Raw genomic sequence first — 23696 nt, 5'->3', positions numbered from 1 at the left:
ACAAACCCTTTCCTCTCCCCCATTTTTTTTTAGAACATGTTCTAACTAAAAAGGGAGAAAGGAAAAATCGTTTGATCGAAAACAAATTGAACGGTCAACCCTTGTGTACGTCACTACAAATACTGGCAACACTAACATAATGCGAATCAGTTATCTATCATCATGAGTCTGACAAATTTATAGTACAGATATTTTCTGTATTTTGGTTTAATAAAGCATTAAAATAGGTACCTAATTATTATTTATTTACCTATGTATTACATATTTTATTTTAGAATTTATTATTAGTTCGTTTAATTTGGGCAGCTGCTTAATTGGACCAAAATAGATTAGTCCTAATGTGTCCCAATTAAGCAGAATCAACTGTATCATGTACTGTGACACATTCATTTACAAATTTATAATTTTAATTTTTGGATTATGCAAAAGTGAATATTTTAATGTTACTTAAAATTTTTCAAACTAATAAATTACAGCGATACGTGTATCTTTTATGATTCTGCTAACTTATTAATTAAATACAAACTTAATTCACAATAAAGAAATATCCTAGTATGTTTTCAGTTTGGATGAAAAACCTTTTCTTATATTTTAAATATTAATAATATTTAATAAGTTAAATATCAAGCATACCTCGCAAGTCATGATCAAATTTACAATTCCACAATAATTAGTTGTAGAAAACTTTGGAACATTGTAACAGTTTTGATTATGACTTGAAATTCCTTCTTGAAGTTGCTCTTTCAAATTTTCCAAGGACAAACAATCCTGCTAATAAATTAATAAACTAATTTTTAAGATTTTACAAAATTATGATATTCAAAATAAATAAAAATTTTAAAAAGTAATATTTAACTGAGATTATAATAAAAGCAAAAATTAAACATGAAGTTTACGTGTGAAAAATAAAGCATTATTTCAGATTATAATAAACAAATAAAAAAAAATCCCTTCTGACAAATTTTTACTGGAGTGTAACTTCATTCACAATACTAAAATCATTAAATGTTTTTGTTCTACAAGATAGTTACTGAGATAAATAGAAAATGAATAATTTTTTATAATTCTAAAATCTAGTCCTTTCAAACTGCACGAAAAGTTTTTCTGTTAAGTAACATTATATACGGAACAAGTAGATACACACTGCAAGAATTAGCAAAATTCCAGAATGAAAATGCCCTTTAATTTCAATGTATTTTGAAAACAATATGTTTAGATTTATAATCTTTTAAAACTGTAAAAGCTTCAGATTTGTGAATGAATTAAAGTTAGCCACATTATATATCAAATATGAATTAATTCAAAAACTTACCTCGGTATCTATATTTAATCCACATTTACAGATTACCTTCGAATGCAGCTGGGTTAAATAAGTTCCTGAGAAGTTAAATAACATTAAATTTTCTATATCCTAGTCAGTGGCATAGCATAGTGGGGGTGGCAGGGGCGGCCCGCCCCGGGCGGCACTTTTAGGGGGTGGCATTTTTTCACAATAAATAATAATAATATCATCTTGTAAAAATTTGAACCATTTCATTTCATATTTTTGTCGCACCTACGATTCGGACTGATTGAAATGAGCATGGAATTTTTCGTTACTTATTCTGTGACAAAACTGGGGAATCACCTTTCTTTAAATGAATGTATAATAATGAAATCTTGCTCATTGTAGCAACTGACAACACCATCTGTACTGACTTGTAAGGATTCCCTGTATTTTATTTAAGGGGGCGAAATCTTAGGGGACGGTGAAATTTTCCTCCGCCCCGGGCAGCTGACACCCACACTACGCCACTGATCCTAGTACAAGGGTGGTTCAATAAGTAAGGTAACAAGACCTCTCACTTCTCAAATTTATTCAACTTGTACATATACTTGTAAACAATAGTACAAGGAATATGTCCTTGTCCTATAGTCCTTGGCATAGATTATTTTTCCACATATTTTCCATAATAGTTTAAACATTTGTTCCAATGTCTTAGTATACACTAAATTATCTAAGCCAACATAGAAGACAGTGTCAAGTGCCTGAAGCCATGACATGAGTTTGCATAACTTCCACATTCATGAATCGCCTACCACCCAGATGCTTCTTCAATGGTCTAAACAGATAAAATTCATTGGGTGCCAGATCAGGGCTGTTAGGAGGATGGTTCAGTACCTCCCATCAGTAGTGCCATAACAAGTTGCACCTAGTGTGACCTGGCATTGTGCAGCAACATGATGCCTGTTCTTAGCAACCCAGGTTATTTTCAATGACTTGGCTCAATGTGTCACAATAGCAGGCACTATTCATTGTCTCTCCCTTGGCGAGGAAATCAATAAGAAGCATGCCTTCATGGTCCAAAAAACTGTCACTATGACCTTCTTCGTTGACGGAACTGTTTTGAATTTCTTAGAAGGTGGGAACAATGCAAGTTTCTACATCATGGATGCTTGCTTTGTATACAGTGTCACATGATGCACCCAAGATTCAACCCCTATAATAATACACTTGGTACTACAGTGTGTGAGACATGCACCATGGGATTATATCTCATGCATCAAGTGCACGAAACATAATCCCATTCTAGTGGCTTTGTGAGTTGCTTCAGTACCCAGTGTTAACATTTTTTTCTCTATCCCAGTTGGTCATGAATGATATGATATTAAGCAGAGTTCCCACTGAGATGTTCAAGTCACTAGCAATATCTCTAACTCAAATGCATCAATCCTCATGAATCACACCTTCAATGCAGTATACATTGTCATCTGTGCTGGAGCCAGATTGATGCTCTCTTGCACATGTATCCTGCCATTAGTGAACTCAGTGCATCAAACCTATATCTGTTTCTGTAATATAGCATCAGCACCATATACCTCAACAGATTGGCAATGAATTTCAACTGGTAATGTGCCCTTTAGATGCAGAAATCTGATCACACTACACACTTCAACATTTGACCATTTCTGTAATCTTACATCTTATATCTGATGTTAGGAGAGTATGACTGACATGAGGGCCACCTAACAGCCATGTGGCAAAGCAGTGGTCAACCTGCTCCAGTCTGGTAATAAATGATGCTGATATAAAGTCTATTATACCCATGTGAGGTCTTGTCTTATTTACTGAATCACCGTTATAAAATTATAACAATTTAGAGAAAATTACAATTATCACCACTACAAATAATTTAAAATAATAAGCAAATGTAATTTACACATTATGACTAATATCTAGTTTAAAATAATACAAATTCCATTATTTATATTAAATTTTAAAACAATATCACAATATTATATTTAGTTTACTATCTTCTTAAGCTTTCTTCTACATAAAACAATTTGCTCTTAGAAATAAAGACTACAAAGAAAAAAAAATTAAACTTGGCTAATCAAAATTTAAAAGAAAATCTTAAGAATTCATTCTAAGTAATAATAAAATTATATTTAAGTAAGTTGTAATAAATACAGGGCACCCAAAAAGTTACTGTACAGTGAGAAATTTGTAATTTTAAAGTTATATATAGGGTATTACATATGAGATCTGTAAGCTGTCCAATTGGTACTAGTTGACCAGTTATATGTATATTTTATACAACTTATTGGTCTTATATGCAATACTGTATGTATAACTTTAATATCATTACAAATTTCTCACTGTACAGTAACTTTTTGGATACCCTGTACTTAACTCAGTCAATAAAATTCTAAAAAGTATTTTCTGTATTTTTTATTAATTATAATATTATTACAATTACTTTTGACAAATTGGACAAATCACGCAATTTGTTTCCAAAGTTTTTACAATTTCTTGCACTGATGATTCTTCAATTTCTAAAACCTCTTCATATTCTCTTATAATTCTTTCTTCTAAAAAATATACAAATAAAACAATTTAGATATTTACAGAAAAAAGGCAATTTCTTTAACATTCTGAATAATTATAACAAATAAGTCATGAAGTATTTCATTAAACATATCTTTATACAACATAATTCAAAACATTGTAACAAAAAAATAAATGTAATTCATTTTATGCCTATTTAGAGTTTGTTTTAAAAAACTGTGTATTCAAAATAAAGTTAAGAGCTCACGCCAAGTTTAACTGGGTTCTGGTAGAAAATTCCACTGAGTTTGGCGTTAAACTAGTTCCTTTTTTAACACTAGCACTTTCGACAAGTTTATAATCGTTGTCTTCAGGTGAAAAGAATGATTTTAAAAACAAACGTGCAGAATGTTCTAAAGAGAACAGAATTTTTGAATTCAAAACAGGCATCCGGTAATTCCGTTAGGAACATGCAAAAAGATGTTGACATGTTCGAATTCTTAAATCTACGGTGCGAGCGGTGCATGCGTGGAATTGACACCGCGATGGCAATACAATGTTAGGCAGGTTTCGTTGTTTAAATGTCGATACAATGCTACCCACATCCTGAGTAGATCTAGAGTGGGGACATTGCATGCTTCCGTAGTAGCTGTGAGTAGCGCTTCCCAGATGAACACAAGCCTTTGACTGTTGCAACATTTTATTATTTCTGTTCTGGACCACAGGGGGTTGTAGCCTTGCTCGAGAACTTTTTTAGCAAGCTCTGTAGTATATTTTCCCTTGGCTACATCGTCCTGATGCTCTGCGAGGCGGGAGGCGAGCATTCTTGTTGTTGCTCCTATATATCTTGTGCTAGTTCCCGTTGCCGGATTTTCTAGGTGTATTGCGTAAACTCCTGATTTTTCTGAAGTGGTTAACTTGTCACGATCATTACAGATGCACCTACGTAGGTTTGGTAGAGGGGTTATAGGTAGATTGTAGTTGTACCGCCGAAAGATACGACTGATGTGTATAGAGGGTGGTCCGAGATACGGCAATGGAACTTGGATCACGGATGTTTTTTCGTTTTTGTGCAGTGTGGTACGTGGGAATAGGGACTCCTTTACCCTGCGGAATACATGCTCATATTTGCCACGTGTGAATCCTGCACGAGATACCACCACTCTGACGATGTCTAATTCACTTTTTATTGCTATCTGCATCGACAGAAGCAATAACGCCCTTCTAACAAGTGCAGCAATGGCGGCAATGCTCCTATACTTTCTACAAATTGGATGTGGCGTCATTATACCCATCTGTGCCTGTTTTCAAAGCTGTAATGCTTGCCAACGCCTTGATCATCAGAAAAGGATTTAACATACAACAGGTGCTAGACATACGTGACACCCTAACTTTCATCACCGAGCACAACTATTTCCTTTTCAACAAGAACATCTACTTGCAAAAGCGAGGAGTTTCTATGGGCTCCCCGCTATCTGCAGTCTTAGCTGAGCTCATTATGAGAGAAATCGAGCATAGAGTTTTCCACTCCCCTCTTGCCATCAGTTATCCGTCACTATATCTGCACTATGTCGACGATATCTTAATAATATGGGAGAATACAGAGGAGAAATTTTTCAAATTTGTGCAGCAACTAACAAGCATATACCCCACAATCAGTTTCACTTGGGAGAAAGAGCAGAATGAATCAATAACGTTCTTGGATTTGTGCATAAAAAAGTCGGTTGAGGGGCCACAGTTTGCAGTTCATCACAAATCTAACGAGTTACAGTCTATTATCCCAGCAGATGCTTTCCAACTGTCACAATATATCAATGCCGCCATTGCTGCACTTGTTAGAAGGGCGTTATTGCTTCTGTCGATGCAGATAGCAATAAAAAGTGAATTAGACATCGTCAGAGTGGCGGTATCTCGTGCAGGATTCACGCGTGGCAAATATGAGCATGTATTCCGCAGGGTAAAGGAGTCCCTATTCCCACGTACCACACTGCACAAAAACGAAAAAACATCTGTGATCCAAGTTCCATTGCCGTATCTCTGACCACCCTCTATACACATCAGTCGTATCTTTCGGCGGTACAACTACAATCTACCTATAACTCCTCTACCAAACCTACGTAGGTGCATCTGTAATGATCGTGACAAGCTAACCACTTCAGAAAAATCAGGAGTTTACGCAATACACCTAGAAAATCCGGCAACGGGAACTAGCACAAGATATATAGGAGCAACAACAAGAATGCTCGCCTCCCGCCTCGCAGAGCATCAGGACGATGTAGCCAAGGGAAAATATACTACAGAGCTTGCTAAAAAAGTTCTCGAGCAAGGCTACAACCCCCTGTGGTCCAGAACAGAAATAATAAAATGTTGCAACAATCGAAGGCTTGTGTTCATTTGGGAAGCGCTACTCACAGCTACTACGGAAGCATGCAATGTCCCCACTCTAGATCTACTCAGGGTGTGGGTAGCATTGTATCGACATTTAAACAACAAAACCTGCCTAACATTGTATTGCCATCGCGGTGTCAATTCCACGCATGCACCGCTCGCACCGTAGATTTAAGAATTCGAACATGTCAACATCTTTTTGCATGTTCCTAACGGAATTACCGGATGCCTGTTTTGAATTCAAAAATTCTGTTCTCTTTAGAACATTCTGCACGTTTGTTTTTAAAATCATTCTTTTCACCTGAAGATGACGATTATAAACTTGTCGAAAGTGCTAGTGTTAAAAAAGGAACTAGTTTAACGTCAAACTCAGTGGAATTTTCTACCAGAACCCAACTGTGTATTCATTAATTATTTTAAAAAAATTTATTATAATCTATTTTAATTATATTTTTAAGAAAACAATTGATTATATATGTAAATAATGTATAAAATAATTAGAATATATGTTGCATAGACAACATTTCTTTTAGCTATAAAAAAAGTTTAAATTTATTAAAAACAAAAATAATATCTATAAAATATCATATATATTTTATAATAAAATCTATAATACACTGAAATGGGTACAGTACATGAGCTAGCTATTTAGTGACAAAGTAGATCTTGTCACTAATTAATTTTAAATCAATCAAGATATTAAATTTAAGAATTTTCCAAGGATTGCAACTGTAGAAATAATTTAATTAAATATGCTCTGAAAAGTTAAGAATTATCATTAAAAATAAATTATGGTAAAATCTTTCCAGATGATCAACCACCCCTTTAGATTTCTTAGGACAGAATGTTTATTCCATAGGGCTGTTTTTAATCCTCCTTAAGCCAACCTTCTCTTTACACAACTAATGATCATGTGAACTCAATCCTTTTGCGTAAGATACCCTCTTTGCATTCAGAATAAGATGATGAAATGATCGACATATTGTACTATTACACTAGGTGTCTTATTTTTTTTCCAACTTCAATGTGTGTATTTTTTCCTATTCATTTTATCGTGGAAAATATATATATATATAATTTGCTATTAATATCCTATAAACAAAGAAAATAAAAACACACTGAGTGTGGCATTAACAGTTTTTTTTACTAGACAAATCACATTATTTGTTTCCAAAGTTTTGCTCCCCTTATTAGAAAAGTGCTCTTATTACTGTCAATGCAAGTGCTTGTAAGCACAGAGTTAAACACCATCAGTTTGACAGTATGCTCAGCTGGTTTTTCATGTGCTAAGTTTGCAAAGTGCATAATATAGTCAGGAATCTCTATTTCCAAGCACAACACTATATAACAAGAGGGAGGTGGCAGTACTTCAACCGCCATTACCGTACCTCAGATCCCTTTTCATACGTATTTGCTGTATATTCAGGCAACATAACTTTCTCCTGCCCCAATCTTCACTACCAAATTTTTGCAAACTCATCTCCAACAATCCAGACAAATTCTCCATTTTTGAAAAGTATGAAATCTATGTCATGCCGTCGGAGAATCCCACAATGAGCTGAACACGAGGTACATTGGGGGGCACAATACGAATGCTTGCTAGCTGCCTAGCTGAGCTTTATGGTATGCTTTTCTTTCACCAGGATGTGGGGGAAAGAAAAGCATACCATAAAGCTTGGAAAAAAAGGTGCTTGAACAGAACTACAACCTGTTATGGGCTCAATCAATGCTACTCAAAGCTGCAGCGACCAGAAACTCTTTTGTATATGGGAATCTCTCCTAATGACAACCTTGGAGCTATGCAACACTCCCACGCTTGACCTGTCCTTCATGTGGATTGTTCTATATAAATAATGATATACATCCGCCATCATATTCTTTAAAGTGGGAGATATATCCACATGTACTGCATGACATTAGAACATCTAGATAATTGAATCTTGAGCATGCTTGTAACAGTTTTTTAATTTTAATTTAAATAGTATGTGTTCCATTTGCACTAGGATATTGCATTCTATTTTAAATTTTGTCTACCTGAAGATGATGGACATAAGTTTGTTGAAAGTGCTAGCAAAAATAAAAACCTGTTAATGCCACAGTGTGCTTTTATTTTCTTTTTATGTGATATTTAGCGTGAGGTTCAAGCTGTATTGTGTTATTAATATCCTCAATAACAAATTAGCCTATGCTTTAGTCTAACATTTTATTTATTCTTATTAAACTAAATAATATAACAAAGCCAATACAATACCTTCTTCTAGTAGTTCTTTTTGAACTGTATCCATAAATGAAAGTAGTGAATTAAAATCATCTGTATCCTAATCGAAAAATAATTTTATTTATAAACTGAAGTTAAATGTATAAATAATGAATTACATAATACAGAATCTTTAAGATTTCAATACTATAACAATCGAAAAAATGTTATCAAATTCATCAAATCAGCTAAAAATAAGAATGATTACTCAATTCTAAATCAATAATAATGAGTAGCCCTAATCTAAATATAAATCCATCAATCACATTCTAACAAATAAATATTAAGCATGTGTAATAATTCCTGTTATTTTAATTACGTTATGTAATTAAAATAATAAAAATCAAGTTTTGAATTGAATATTGGGTTAATGTTACCTATGGTGCCAAAATGGTGGCTCGTCTCTGATTCAAGGAAACAGAAGAAAGAAAACAGTGGGGATGCACATTCTAACCTCACCTAACTTATTCTAATAATTTGGTTGGTAATAATTATGGTAATTTATTAGAATAGGTTAGGTTAGGTTAGAACGTGGGTCCCCACTGTTTTCTTTCTTCTGTTTCCTTGAATCAGAGATGAGCTGCCATTTTGGCACCATAGGTAACATTAACCGAATTTTGTAATTGAACTTTTAGTAATTTTATGTAATAATTCAAATTATATTTTCTAATACAATAGATACCACTTATTGTAATTACTTTGGGACTTGCTTAAACAATACTGGATGAATTATTTATTACTAATAACAATTATGTCTTCAAGTTATACATTATATGTTTTAAATTGTTCTAACATTTCCTTTTTAATGTTAGAGTCAACAAAACCAGAATTTCCTCTAATTGTAGTCTTATTTACTTACTTTGCATAATGTTATCATTGGTAACATTATTTGAAGGATTTCTTGATCCCTCTACTTAATACTGAATTAGATAATTCTATTATAATGTTATTGTTGTTCAAAGTTCCTTCATTTCTGAAATAAAACTCTAACTTAAAGAATTCTCAAAAAGTTAATAAAAATAAAATCTTTATACTTTTTTAACTGACAAATCAAATGGTACGCTATTCATCCGAAAGTATAAATATGGTCTATCTGACATCTTATTTGAAAATGAAAAAGTCATCTGGATGAAAAAACCCAAATACCTAGATGTTACACTTGATCCAAAGTTAAGCTACAGTATAACCATGCCCAAGACACACTATATAAAGCAAAAATGATAGCCAACCAATTAATTAGATATGGTAAAAAACATTTTGAAACTAGGCTCTTGCATGTAAACTCATATTTTTGGTTGTAATACAACCAACTGTTTTTATGCTGTTTCCTCATGGAATTGCATCTTAAAAAGAAAAGTGAGTTGTTAAATTACTTAGTACACAAAGACTTTTTGCACTAAAAATCTCAGAGCGTTACAGGAAAGTTTCAACAGATACTCTCAACAACATCACTTAACATGTTTCCAACACAAGAACTTATTTATTACAAAGAATGTTTACCACCAGTGTAGAAAAAAATCAAACATACTCAACATTTTACCTGAATAGAGGAATTTCCATTTACACTGACTGTTCTAAGAAAGAACTAACAGGAGTTGGTATAACCTACTACAGAGCTCAAGCTTTACTACTTTCAACACAACTAAAATATTTTTTCTACACTTCAATTTTTCAAGCAGATCTCAATGCAATTTTTGAACCTGTCATCAAACTTCAAATCTGTTGATTTTTCAAATAACTGATACATGATTTTTGTTTCACTAAGAATATAAGGCTGTTTTTACATAATTAATTAATTAATGTAATTGATACTAGAAGCATTAAGCATCATCTTATATTAAATTTCTTAATTAATTTGGAGAAATCTAGAAAAAATCTGACCTAAAGTAGGGCTTGAAGCTACAACTTCTGCAAATAAGAATGATAATGTTACTGATTGTGCTACGTAGAACTACAAAGGAAATTCCTCACATATGGCTCAATTGATTCATTATGTCTGTTATTCTTTCCTTCTGAAATGATGTTACTAGATAATAAAAAATTTATTTTAGTGTCAGCTTAAGAGATTTTGGAGACTTGAAAGGAGATAAATTTTTGTCCATTGTCTGCAGAAGCAATGACTACTTAATCAAGATAAAAAGAAAAAAAACATTAATTGCCCTATTACTATACTAAGCTGGCATTTGTCCACTCAAGTACAGCTGTTCTCTAAACTAAACTATCCACTAAATCCAGGTTTGCTTCAAATTTCTGTCTGTTGTTATGTGATTAATTCAAAATATATTCTATATTTATTATTATATATAAATGTACAGTAAAAACTTAAGAAAAATTCATCAAGAAAACAAACTTGTGTTCCATTAAAGTCTAATTCTTTACGACCGATTATTCTGAAATGTGTTCTCCAGAGCAGATATTCAAATTCTAAGGTAACAGCTGAAAAAAATCTTATTATCGATGTTTCCAATTGCATAGATGTATGCACAGATTTTTCATTATATTGAGAATACGTAACATGAAATTTTGCTTCTGAAAAAATACTTTTAATCTTTTTAAAATATTAATTTAATTCATGTTTTGAATTTCTTAAAGTGTTTATATGTCCAATTGCTGGCATGACAAGCTTTACCAAGATCTATGTTTCAAAGACATTTTCAAAGTCCAGAATTTATATAACTGAATTTTTTTTTTATCTTCAATTAAATTACACAATGTAGTAATGATTGTGTATATGTAATATCATGAAAACAATGATATATAATATAAAAAACATGTATATCTTTAAGTCTTAAATGCTCACCTCAAAATATTCATTACTAATAGAACTATTATGCATCTTTGTCCACTCTTCTTCCATTATCTGTTTTATCTTTTGTTCCATAGCATCTTTTTGAAATGATTCAGTTTCAATGGCAAGTCCTCTGAATTTATTAAAAAGACGTTGACGACTATTTTGCAAACGTTCGTGGCATTTCTGGAAATAAAAATGAATTTAATAAAATACAAATTTTAAAACGAATCAATGAATAATAACAATAATAATAATAATAATATGAATAATTAAAAAGAATTAGAAATACCTAAGAATTTTGAAAAATAAAATAAACTAAGTACACAACATAGTCTTCATTATAAGCAATACATTTAAACCAACTATAGAATCCTCTGAAAAAATTTAGCCAATGGTTCCCCATCTACCATACAGCCCAGATCTAGCATTCTCTCTGACTTCTTTGGGGACAACAATTTGAACACACAGAAGACAAGATGAAAGTGGCTGTGAAGAAGTGAATACAACAGTGCACATTTGAATTTTTCAAAGAGAATTCCATAGATGGGTTCAATGATGGCATAAATGCATCACTTGTAATGGAGAGTGAGTAGTATCTTTGTATAAATGAAAAGTTACTCTATCAACAAGTGCAATTTGAATGATTATATCAGTAAATAAAAAAGTTATGCCCACTTCTGTATTAGTTTCAATACAGTCCTTGTGAAAACAGAAAAACTTATTTATTCAAAATGAATTATTACTCATTTGTAAAATTAAATATATTATTATTTTTATTAATAATTTTTACATATTCTCTTCATATAAACAATCAGTACAATTGTTTGCTACATATTACATGTATAATTATCATATCTTTAGAATACTATTAGCAGATGAGTTGTTAATCAATAGCTCAAAGTACAGTGTAAGCAAAATTTAAATGACACAGAAGTCAAAAAAGCAAGAACAAATAAAAATCTGATTACAAAGTATAATTTTATTCACTATCAAAATAAGACAAGAGTAGTAAAATTTATAACTAGTATAGGAAATACATTACTGAAGATCAATGATGCAATGTACTGGAAAAAACTAGTAAAGATTTAATAAAAAGAATTGGATTAAGTAGGATTGCATTTAATCGTACATAATCCAATTCTGTTTGTTTATTCAAGAAAATAGCATGTTATGTGACAAATGAAGGAAATAATATTAAAAAATTATACAGATTAAAGCTGAGATTTGAAAGTTGCATGTTGAATTCTACTGGAAAATGAAAAATTACTAAGGGAAAAAACTTCATATGAGGAAAAAAAAGAACCTTAAAATCCTTTAAAAAGGAAACAGAAAACCAAAAATAAATATACTAAAAAAGAATAGTAAAAGTGATTTAAAAAAATTGCAAAAAATATACAGACAACTGGAATTTACAAAATTAAAATAACTAAAGAAAATTACAAAGGGAACAAAATAATTAAAAATTGAGCAATTCTGCAAAGAAAAAAAAACACGGACTGACAGTATAAAGCAGTATTTCTCAACTAAAATTCTGTAGTCATGAGCTGTACTCTTTAGCTGTATCAGAAACATGAAATGTAAATAATTTTCTTTTATTTATTATTACAATTTGTGTGTCATTTTTGTCTCTTGTGAACTGTTATAGCTGCAATACATTCTTGACATATCTATTATAACTGGAAATTTTACAGTATCCAAAATATTAGTTTTATTATCTTTTAATAACTAGTGAAAGGCTTTTGTTGCTATTCTTTGTTGTTATTGGGTAGGCCTACATCCAGCAACAAAATGTATAGTGTTATAACACAGCTCTGTAATGTTGGCTAGATGTGCAATCAAAAGGTGTCGTAGTGATTTGAAACTCAGAAGCAATAAAGTTAACCATTCTGTTTCAAAGTTTTCCTTATGATTTGATCAGATACATCTAAAAATTGATCCTATTTTCTTTTAAAGTTTCTCCAACTCTTTGACAGAAATCTTATTTGCATATGATATACTGCAGGGGTGGCCAACAAGTCGATCGTGATGCCAATTTTGGTCGATTGCTCGCGATGTCTTTGACTTAATGTGTTACACTTGTAACTGAATGCAACGCGTGAACGTAACGCGCAAAAGCAACAATATGCATGCAGTTATGACTGGACTCGTAGAAAACAGCCGTTTAGCTTGAATATTTGATACTGTCATGCGGTAGCTTCTTTTCTTTAGTATTAACAATATTATTATTATTAATCAATATTATTTATCCACGGTGACAACATTGAGTTTCAATTTTTCATTTGTTTAAAATGTAAGTACCTGTTCTTTATGTTTTAAATTAAATTATGGCTTTTCTTACCTATCTATTTACTTGATAAGTGAGCGTTTTTGGCAACAGACCTCTATATTTTTGGATTTTTGGAAATACGTCAACCGAGAAAAATATCCCAGTATCACCAAATGTAGCAAATATATTTATTCCTGTTTCGGAACTACATACCTGTGTGAATTGGCATTTTCATACTTAAAGTTAACGAAGACTAAACAATGTTCCGTCCTGACTGTTTCCCATACTGAAGACTCATTATTATTATCTTTGTCAGGATATACACCTAATTATGTTTCCTTGGTAAGAGACGTGCAAACTCAGTCCTCCCATTAATGTAACGTAATAAAATAAATTCTAAATCTGTTTTCATCAGTAGCTAATTTGAATTAATAAATATTGTTAATAATTACTCGTGTTGTTTTAATTCCCCTGGACGTGAGTTTTTTGGCCCGTTAAATAATTACGTTGTTTTTTACGTAGGTAGATATACAGGGTGTTTCAGTACAAAGAGCACTCCCGCGAGCTATTGATAGATTAGCAAAAAATAAGTCTAAAAATCTTATATCATTCTTCCATGATAAATTTTCCTCGCCCAAAAAAAGTCGCGAAAGTAAAATCCTATAATCAAATTATCAGCGGTACTGTGCAGTTTTATAACAACTTTTTCAAGTTTACGAACTAATAGTACCACAATTTATACATTGTAATTGATAAAAAAATTAAATTATATTTTAAGTTAATAAAAATCTATCTTGAAAGTGTCGAAAAATCGATTTTTTTAGGTGCCGCCTGTACGGAATGAACTCGTAACTGCAAATATCAAAAGTTGGGTCTGGAAATTTCTTTTCTTTATGAGCCTATGTCTTGAAAATTTAATAAGTAATTTAAAAAATAAAAAATAGTTTTGAACATATATTTTCCTTATCTACCCATAGCTTGCGGGAGTGCACCTCGTACTGAAGCACAGTGTATAAACATAGTATGTATTTCACACCCCTCTTGCCACTTAGACTATGCCTACGACAACAAGTCGATCGCGACACATTTTTAAGATAAAAAGTAGATCTTATGTACACAAAAGTTGGCCACCCCTGATATACTGTATTTAATAAACAATTTAAATAAGTATATCAAACATCCCAAAGTCCTATATATATATATATATACATACATACAATCATTTTGTTGCGATATATCATGTAACATCAACTATATGCACTAAATATACATCAATAAACAGTCAGTTTCATCAATATTGGCAATACACATTGTGTTATATGAGCATTTTTTGCCCATTTTTCTTTTAAATTTTGATTTGAAATGCACTTCATTCCAATTTTTGTATTTTAAATTTTTATCAATTTCTGAAAATCATACAACACTACAGGATAAAAGATTTGGAAGATCATATTGTGTTTTTATGAAGTGTCACTTTTAGATTCATGGTTTCTTTTGATTTATTATTCTGGATCATCTGGATTTTCAAATATACAGTATATGTATATTTGTATATTACTTTTATACATGTATGGGGAAAATTGTCCATCACAGCAAGTTTGAGAAGTTCAGAAACAGAACAAGCATGTAGGACGTCTCCAGAAAAAGCCATTCTTCATGATCTATCAAACAATCTAGACCTGGCATCTCGTAACGATCATCTTTTTGGCATCCTCGAGGAGTACATAGGTTATAATTTCGAGAGAGGTGACAATGTGACGACAGCCGTTCAAAACTGTGGTCACAAAAGCAACCGGACACATTCTACAGGAGTGGTTGTAATGTCTTATCTATTTCTATCAACAGCCCAGATGGCAACATGATCGGGAGTGGCGTAGCTCCACTAAGAATACAGCATTTAACTCTTTAGTCCATGTGACTACACCAGCCTCGAGTAGCTCACTTGACCATTCACGGAGTACTTGATGTTGTATAGTTTAAGGGGTTGTTGGGTACATGACTGAAGTACATGACTAAATGCAGAGCATCAGTGAAGGCTATCTTGATGGATGAAGAAAATGGAGAATGGGCAGTATACTGGTAGACGATAAAAATTGGCCTATGGAGGTGAATATCTAGGTAAGTTGCATGTACAGAAATGGTTCTTTTGACTTTTGTCACCACCCTGGTACAGGGGACATATTTTACCATTAAATGCATATGCATTTATACTTTTTATAAAAGTTTATTGATTCCTTAACAAAAAACTTACATAAAACAACCAAAAAGCTGTTAATTGCATTACATTAGAACTTTAACCAATCACAAAATATTTCTATCTGGTGTTTTCTCCCCCTCGATATTTTTGCTCGCTACACCTATAAAATATATACATATTTACAAATATACATAATGTACAGGGGGTGCAAGCGAACACTCACTGAATAGGGGCTTATCAAGCTTCAAAAAATTGAAGCTATTTATTTCATTTTATTTTCTGACCTTATTAGTAGCCTGCGAACTACTCTTTGACTGTTGCTCTTTCATTATTACTTGCCTGTTGCCACGGAAACTGGTCGTCTCCATGGCAATGCACTCAATTGAAGTCTACCGATCACAGAGCGGGAAACGTAGTTACATTTTGATTTACTTTTTCTCCACTTCCAGTGGAGCGATCCGAATGGTACCTTCAGTGAATTTTGCAGAAATAGTCTTCTTTCTATTAGTCGTAAGGATTTTTTCTAAAGTAAGTTTTATGGCCCACGACATCTCGCCGAAGGCCACTTTCGATCTGACTTAAGATCACTCTTACCTCTTCACTGTAGGTTCAAAATTTACTAATATTTCTAGTATACTTACTGTTCCGGATACTGTTCAACATTAGTATTTCTTCCGGTTTATCCCACCTCAGTTTCTAGATAAACAAACTAATACAAATTCTGTTACAATAGACAAACTTGTCTGATCAAATCCTACGCACTGGGCTCAATCAGAACTATACAAAAACAGTATCTTTACAATCATATGAACTCGAAACATCAAAATGAATCCGACATTATATGAATATGTAAATAATTAAAAATAGAATGAACATTTATCCTCTTGCTATAGGTAATAGCAAGAGCCCGATAGTAAAGAATTAATTTTCAGTAAATATCTCACAAAACTATTTCACACATCGTCAATAGTAACCCGACAGTATAAGAACATTGTGAATAATCAAAAAATATAATTGACATAAATCCTCTTGCCGTGGGTAAAAGCAAGAGCCCAACAATAATGAATTAATTATCTATAATTACATCACAAAAGCTAATTTATACATCGTCAACTAGACCCGACAATCTATGAAAATGTGAATAATCAGGAAACAGATTTAACATAAACCCTCTTGCCATGGGTAAAAGCAAGAGCCCAACAATAAAATGTTAAATTAACAATAGTTACGACACAAAACTAATTTACATATAGTAAAAATTTAACTTTTACAGAACGTGCAATAAGTAGATTTACATAATCTCTCATATGATAGACAAAATCGGTAGGTATTAATGATAATTATCATTTTGAACCTAAAGTATACACTTTATAATTAAGTTCTTTCTTCAAGTTTCTGAGATACCAGAACACAGATAGTTGAACACATTATATTCATCGCCACTCATCATTAAAAAGGATCTTATTATTATCAATCTTAAAGATCACATCCGTACCTCTATATAATCTATTTATTTCATTCTTTGTCATTTTTTCGAAGTCACTCCTTATTTTGTAACTCAATTCTTGTTTAATTTTTGTGACAACAAGAGAAGCATTCCAGCACCTACGCTCAAATGTCAACATGCATCTTCCTTTCCAAATTATCCTTTTGGCCAGACCCACACAACAATTTAACAAATATTCATTTTGATTCCGACCACAAAAATTTATGTGATATTTTACGTTTTCCCAATTAATTGGGATTTTCCAAACTTTAGATACCCACGCCCAAACTGATCTAGCAATTTGACATTCGAAAAATAAATGAATTATTGATTCATTCCTACCACACCTCAAGCACCTAGAGTCTCTATTCCTATGGTGTAATCTTAAAAATTCTTTACACATCACAGCATCTTGCAGGATTCTACATGATATTTCTATCCATTCAACAGGGAGCATAAAGATGTTTTTCCAAATAAAGGTCCAATTTAACATAGAATTTATCATATTGATACTCATATGATTTTGATGTATACATGTATATATAGAACTAGGACGCACAGTATTTTTGAGATCCAAAACATGGCTAAAATCATTAAATAAAGAACGTACAATCTCTCTCCATCTTTTAAATTTGTGCTTATTACTACTCATAAAAGGGAAGTTATTTTTAATTCGAATAAAACATTTAGAAATCGGACCTAAAATATACCTAGTAACATAATATAGAGGATGATTATTCATAATCAACGAATTTATTAACGTAGTAATCTGTAATGATGTTTCGAATTCTTTCAGGTTCCACACTCCCCAGCCTCCTTCTTCGTTAGGGTTACGCATGATCTTCCTGCTAACAGGCTCAAAGGAGTTGTTCCATAAGTAAGTGTATATACGCTTTTCTATAACTTCAAAAAATGAACCTGTTACCGGTGTAAATCTTCTTATGAGCGTCTGGCTAACGTTTTCGAACCTAAAACAGTTCTTCTTCAGGCGAAGATGGAATAATTTAAAAGATAGAATAGAACGTTTCAAATCGAACTGCTTCGTCCAATTCCGTCATGGCTGACATGCGCTGTAGTGTCGGGGTGTTGGTTATCGTTTATGCGTGTCTAAAAGGATTTGCCAGGCCGATGAAATGTCGATCTCTTCTTTTTGGTTGATGCAGATATTATTACAGCTCGTTTTATATATAGCGACCGCTTCTAACCATTTTATATGTTCCGGGTGGGGCGTCGTTACGATGATTTTAGCCTTATCCAGTTCCGCGTTGATATCTTGATCAGACGCGTATATACTTAGCGCCGTGTTGAGTTTCCGGTGTTGTAGGTCGGCTTAGTGTTCTTTTAATCTGGTCTTTAACGAGCGCTTAGTGGAACCGATGTAAACGAGCTCCCTTTGCCATCTGTTGTCCCTTAGGGGGATAGAGTACACTCCGTACATTCTGTTGGGATCCGGAGGGTCTTTGCAACTTTTTAGGATTTCGGCTATTGTGGGGCCTCTTCGATATGCTATCTGCATCTGCTGTTTTTTGGCTATTTCTCCATATACTTTACAAACGTATGGGTTGTATGTGATAGGAAGCCTTGTTAAGTCTTTTTTGTTAGCGCTACCGTTTGCTTGTCCAGCGGATGTGCTTCCTTGGTGATGTTGCCTGGTTATATGCCGTATTAGGGAAGGGTACCCGTGGTCCGTTGCGACCTTTTTAAGATATGCCAGTTCTTTGTCTAGCGCTTTCTTAGTGGAGGAGTACGAGGTTGCCCTTCTTACTAAGGTTTTGAAAGCGGCCGCTTTATACGAGAACGGGTCGCAGGAACCCTTAGGTATGTATATTGGTGTTGCTGTCGGTTTTTCTGTAGACGGACGTTTGGATCGTAGACGCTTCTATCCTGATGGCGATGTCTAGAAAATGGGCCTCCGTGCTGCTTATCTGCTCTACTTCTATGACCAAGCCATACGGGTTGTTGTTGACAGTTTGTACAAAGGCCGCTATATCACCTATGGTTTCAGGCCGGCTCTCACCGACCTTCCCAGCCCACCAGATCGGATAACTATAATGGAATCAACAGAGAACGGACACGAGAATATAGAAGTGTATACAGATGGATCCAAGATGGATGAAGGAGTCGGGGCAGCCTTCGTGGTGTTCAAACATGGGAAAGAACTGACCAACCGACAATATAAGCTTGACGGAAGATGCAGTGTATTTCAGGCCGAGCTGTTGGCTCTTAAAATGGCAGTCAAGTATTATAGTGATAAGATGAGTGACGAGGATGTAACCATGTGTTCAGATAGCAGGAGTGCTATAGATGCATTAAAGCAATTTAAAGACAGCAACCATCTTGCGATGGAAATCAAGAATATTATTAAAAGCTGTGGAGGACGTGGAACCATCAAATTCAGGTGGGTCAGAGCCCACATTGGCCTGATAGGCAACGAAAGGGCGGATGAGCTTGCTAAGGCAGCAATTAACAAGAATAACACAGACTACACAGTGTTACCAGCCACTTATATAAAAAGGCAAATAGCAGAGGGAATGAGGAATAGGTGAGCTCACACCTAAGCTCTTTGCGTATGCTAAAACTCATAAAGAGGGCCAACAACTTCGTCCAATAATAGACAAAGCAAGAGCGCCTACAAGAAAACTAGAGAAGGCTACCCACCAACTCCTTTTGCCAAACTTGGAAGATTACCCTTACACCATTGCGAACCCAGAAAACCTCATAGGCCTACTGAAAAATCTACCTGAGTGTCTGAAACTTATCACAGTCCTTGACTTTAAATCACTATACCCATCGGTGAAGCTCTCGGCAGTTTTTTGCTCCCTCAGAGATTTCCTAATGACATACGTTCAGGATCAAGCATTCCACCAACATATATTGGAAATGGCCCATCTGGTCTGTTACAATCGATCTTCGTTTTCGAAAGTACGATTTATAAACAGACAAAAGGCGTCCCCATGGGTAGCCCTGTATCAGGCGACCTATGTGAGATGGTGGTAAGGCGGATGGAAAGTGGAGTCATCCCGCGATATCTTCCGGATATTTTACTCTATAAGAGATACGTTGACGACGTACTCATTTTATGGAAAACGGAGCCTGATATAGCGGCCTTTGTACAAACTGTCAACAACAACCCGTATGGCTTGGTCATAGAAGTAGAGCAGATAAGCAGCACGGAGGCCCATTTTCTAGACATCGCCATCAGGATAGAAGCGTCTACGATCCAAACGTCCGTCTACAGAAAACCGACGGCAACACCAATATACATACCTAAGGGTTCCTGCGACCCGTTCTCGTATAAAGCGGCCGCTTTCAAAACCTTAGTAAGAAGGGCAACCTCGTACTCCTCCACTAAGAAAGCGCTAGACAAAGAACTGGCATATCTTAAAAAGGTCGCAACGGACCACGGGTACCCTTCCCTAATACGGCATATAACCAGGCAACATCACCAAGGAAGCACATCCGCTGGACAAGCAAACGGTAGCGCTAACAAAAAAGACTTAACAAGGCTTCCTATCACATACAACCCATACGTTTGTAAAGTATATGGAGAAATAGCCAAAAAACAGCAGATGCAGATAGCATATCGAAGAGGCCCCACAATAGCCGAAATCCTAAAAAGTTGCAAAGACCCTCCGGATCCCAACAGAATGTACGGAGTGTACTCTATCCCCCTAAGGGACAACAGATGGCAAAGGGAGCTCGTTTACATCGGTTCCACTAAGCGCTCGTTAAAGACCAGATTAAAAGAACACTAAGCCGACCTACAACACCGGAAACTCAACACGGCGCTAAGTATATACGCGTCTGATCAAGATATCAACGCGGAACTGGATAAGGCTAAAATCATCGTAATGACGCCCCACCCGGAACATATAAAATGGTTAGAAGCGGTCGCTATATATAAAACGAGCTGTAATAATATCTGCATCAACCAAAAAGAAGAGATCGACATTTCATCGGCCTGGCAAATCCTTTTAGACACGCATAAACGATAACCAACACCCCGACACTACAGTGCATGTCAGCCATGACGGAATTGGACGAAGCGGTTCGATTTGAAACGTTCTATTCTATCTTTTAAATTATTCCATCTTCGCCTGAAGAAGAACTGTTTTAGGTTCGAAAATGTTAGCCAGACGCTCATAAGAAGATTTACACCGGTAACAGGTTCGTTTTTTGAAGTTATAGTTATAATACCCGGTGTCGGTAAGGAGCAGAGAAGTACTTTACGCTTTTCTAATTCTTTTATGTTTCTTTTACTTAGATTAGTAATGTACATTTTATAAATTAGTTTAGGAATTAATATTTTATTAACAACTTGTGCCCTCTCGGGCATATATAACCAATGTTCAACCCAACTTGCAATTTCCGAATCTAAACTTTCCTTCATATCACTTAAATTATTCTTATCAGAGTTTCTACCATACCAAACTCCCAATACTTTCATATTGTCAGTTCGTTCAATATCTTGCAATGTACAACTTATATTGCCCACAACATCTATTATCTTAGTTTTTTTTTTATTAATCTGCATTCCAGTGTAATTGCAGAAGTGATCTAATTTATTTAGGATCCTATCGAGGCTAAATTTATTTACGACCATAAAAGTAATATCGTCGGCATGTGCCACGTATGTCACTCTTTCCAACATGCCAGGTATATAAATCGAGTCAATTAAGATATCTTTTTGTATACTTTTTAGTAAAATTTCAATATAGATCGCGAATAATATCATGGAACTCGGGCAACCCTGACGAACTCCTATTTTGCAGTCAATATTGTTTGACATTTGCCCATTAATAAAAATACTAGTGTTTGGAGACTGATATAATCTTTTAATATAATAAATTTCGTCCTGATTTAAACCAAAGTGATCTAGAGCTTTCCATAAGACATCCCTATTAACTGTATTGAAAGCACGTTTCACATCTATAGAAAGGAAGGAAAGTGTGGTTCCTCTCTTCCTATAAACTTCCTGGATCAGCTTTAAAAAGACATTATTATTTTGAATTGATCGTCCTTTTACTCCACCACTTTGAGTATTATCAATTACATTTTTAAAGATCGATTCAAGACGTTTAGCAATTATTAGGCTATAAATTTTATAATCTATATTTAGCAGTGTTATTGGTCTGAAATCGCTTACACTTTTATCTGCATTTTTGTTTTTTTCTATTAGTATCATTTTTCCTTTGCTAAAGGTGTTGCTAAAATTTTTACTATTATATAACTTTACCAGAATATCTATCAGCCCATCATTAAAAAACTTGTAAAATTCTGCGTTTAGTATGTCTGTTCCTGGAGCTTTATTACTGTTCAGTGAGTCTATCGCCTGTTTAATTTCCTCTTTGGATATTTGCTTATTTATAGAGTTTTCTGATTTTTTCTTTACTGGTGTTATCTTTTGCAGGAATTCCTGTTCTATGGTTTCTTCATTATTTAGTTCTTTAAATAGCTGTGTGTAATAGTTCTCAAACTGTTCTACTATTTCCTCTGTGTTTGTTATTTCCCTACCATTTTGTACTAACTTTTCGATTCTCAAACTGTTTTTTGTTTTCTGTATTCTCTCGAACACCTTTCTTTTGGCCTCTCTCTTAATGTTGCAGTTTTCTAATTTATATTCGGTGTAATTTTCTTTATTTCCTTTGTCAAGTTCTTTTGTTATTTCTTTTTCGAGTTTATCTGCTTCGTTTTTATCTCCTTTTATAATTGCTCTTGATAGGTCTCTCTGTAAATTTTTTGCTCTATTAAATCTGTTTTTCTTTATTTTATTCCATGTTTCTTGTACCGTTTCTTTGATGTTTTGTTTCATTTTACTCCAAATTTCCCAGTCTATGTTTTGTTTGTTTTCTTCTATCATTTTGTTTATTTTTTTGATGAAACCGTCATCTTTTAATATCTCTTTTGTGATTTTAACTCTTTTCTCTGTTTTTCTTGTGTCCTTTATGTCTATTATTATCTCGACCATTTTGTGATCTGTTAGTTGTCTCAATTCCGTAGTAATTGGGTAACAGATTGCGCTATTTATTTTGTTTATACTATTTGATATGTAAATGCGGTCAAATCTTTCTTTTATGCCTCTACCCTCCCAAGTATAAATCTTTTGGTGAGGATATCTTTTTCTAAAAACATCGTATAAATTAAATTCTTCTATAATCATTCTTAAATCGTTCCTTGAGGTGTCAGGGGACATTATGCCATTTTTGTCTAAATTGTCTAATACGCATTTATACTATTTAAACTTAGCGTATATAGTTTACCTGACGGTAAGTTTCTTTCCATGGAGGTGTTGTGAATTTATACAGACTTCGATGCTTTATCGACGATTCTAGTTCTGGTGACGATTCGTTTGACATTTTTGGAAATTCAACTTCTTGTCTCTAAGCTACATTACAAATTCCAATATTTATTGTTTTTAAACTATATTTATAACAAGTGCAGTAAATGATACATTTTACCGTTGCTTTCTTATCTCGTACGAAACGATTTCACCAAAGCCTTAC

General features: G+C 33.7%; 1 protein-coding gene across 1 annotated transcript; it reads right to left on the bottom strand.

Moving 5' to 3' along the window:
- Positions 1-716: 716 nt before the first annotated feature.
- LOC136974042 (RPA-interacting protein A-like) lies at positions 717-23696 on the bottom strand. The gene is made up of 5 exons (XM_067268817.1): positions 23454-23696; positions 11254-11427; positions 8448-8514; positions 3741-3852; positions 717-771 (listed from the first exon to the last, which is right to left on the bottom strand). The coding sequence occupies exons 1-5, from the start codon at positions 23547-23549 to the stop codon at positions 744-746; spliced, it is 477 nt and encodes a 158-aa protein (XP_067124918.1). The 5' UTR covers positions 23550-23696; the 3' UTR covers positions 717-743.

The sequence above is a fragment of the Centruroides vittatus genome, unplaced genomic scaffold (genome assembly GCF_030686945.1).
Source record: "Centruroides vittatus isolate TY-2023 unplaced genomic scaffold, ASM3068694v2 contig_337, whole genome shotgun sequence".
Taxonomy (NCBI): domain Eukaryota; kingdom Metazoa; phylum Arthropoda; class Arachnida; order Scorpiones; family Buthidae; genus Centruroides; species Centruroides vittatus.
This window is presented reverse-complemented; position numbering and strand designations above follow the sequence as displayed.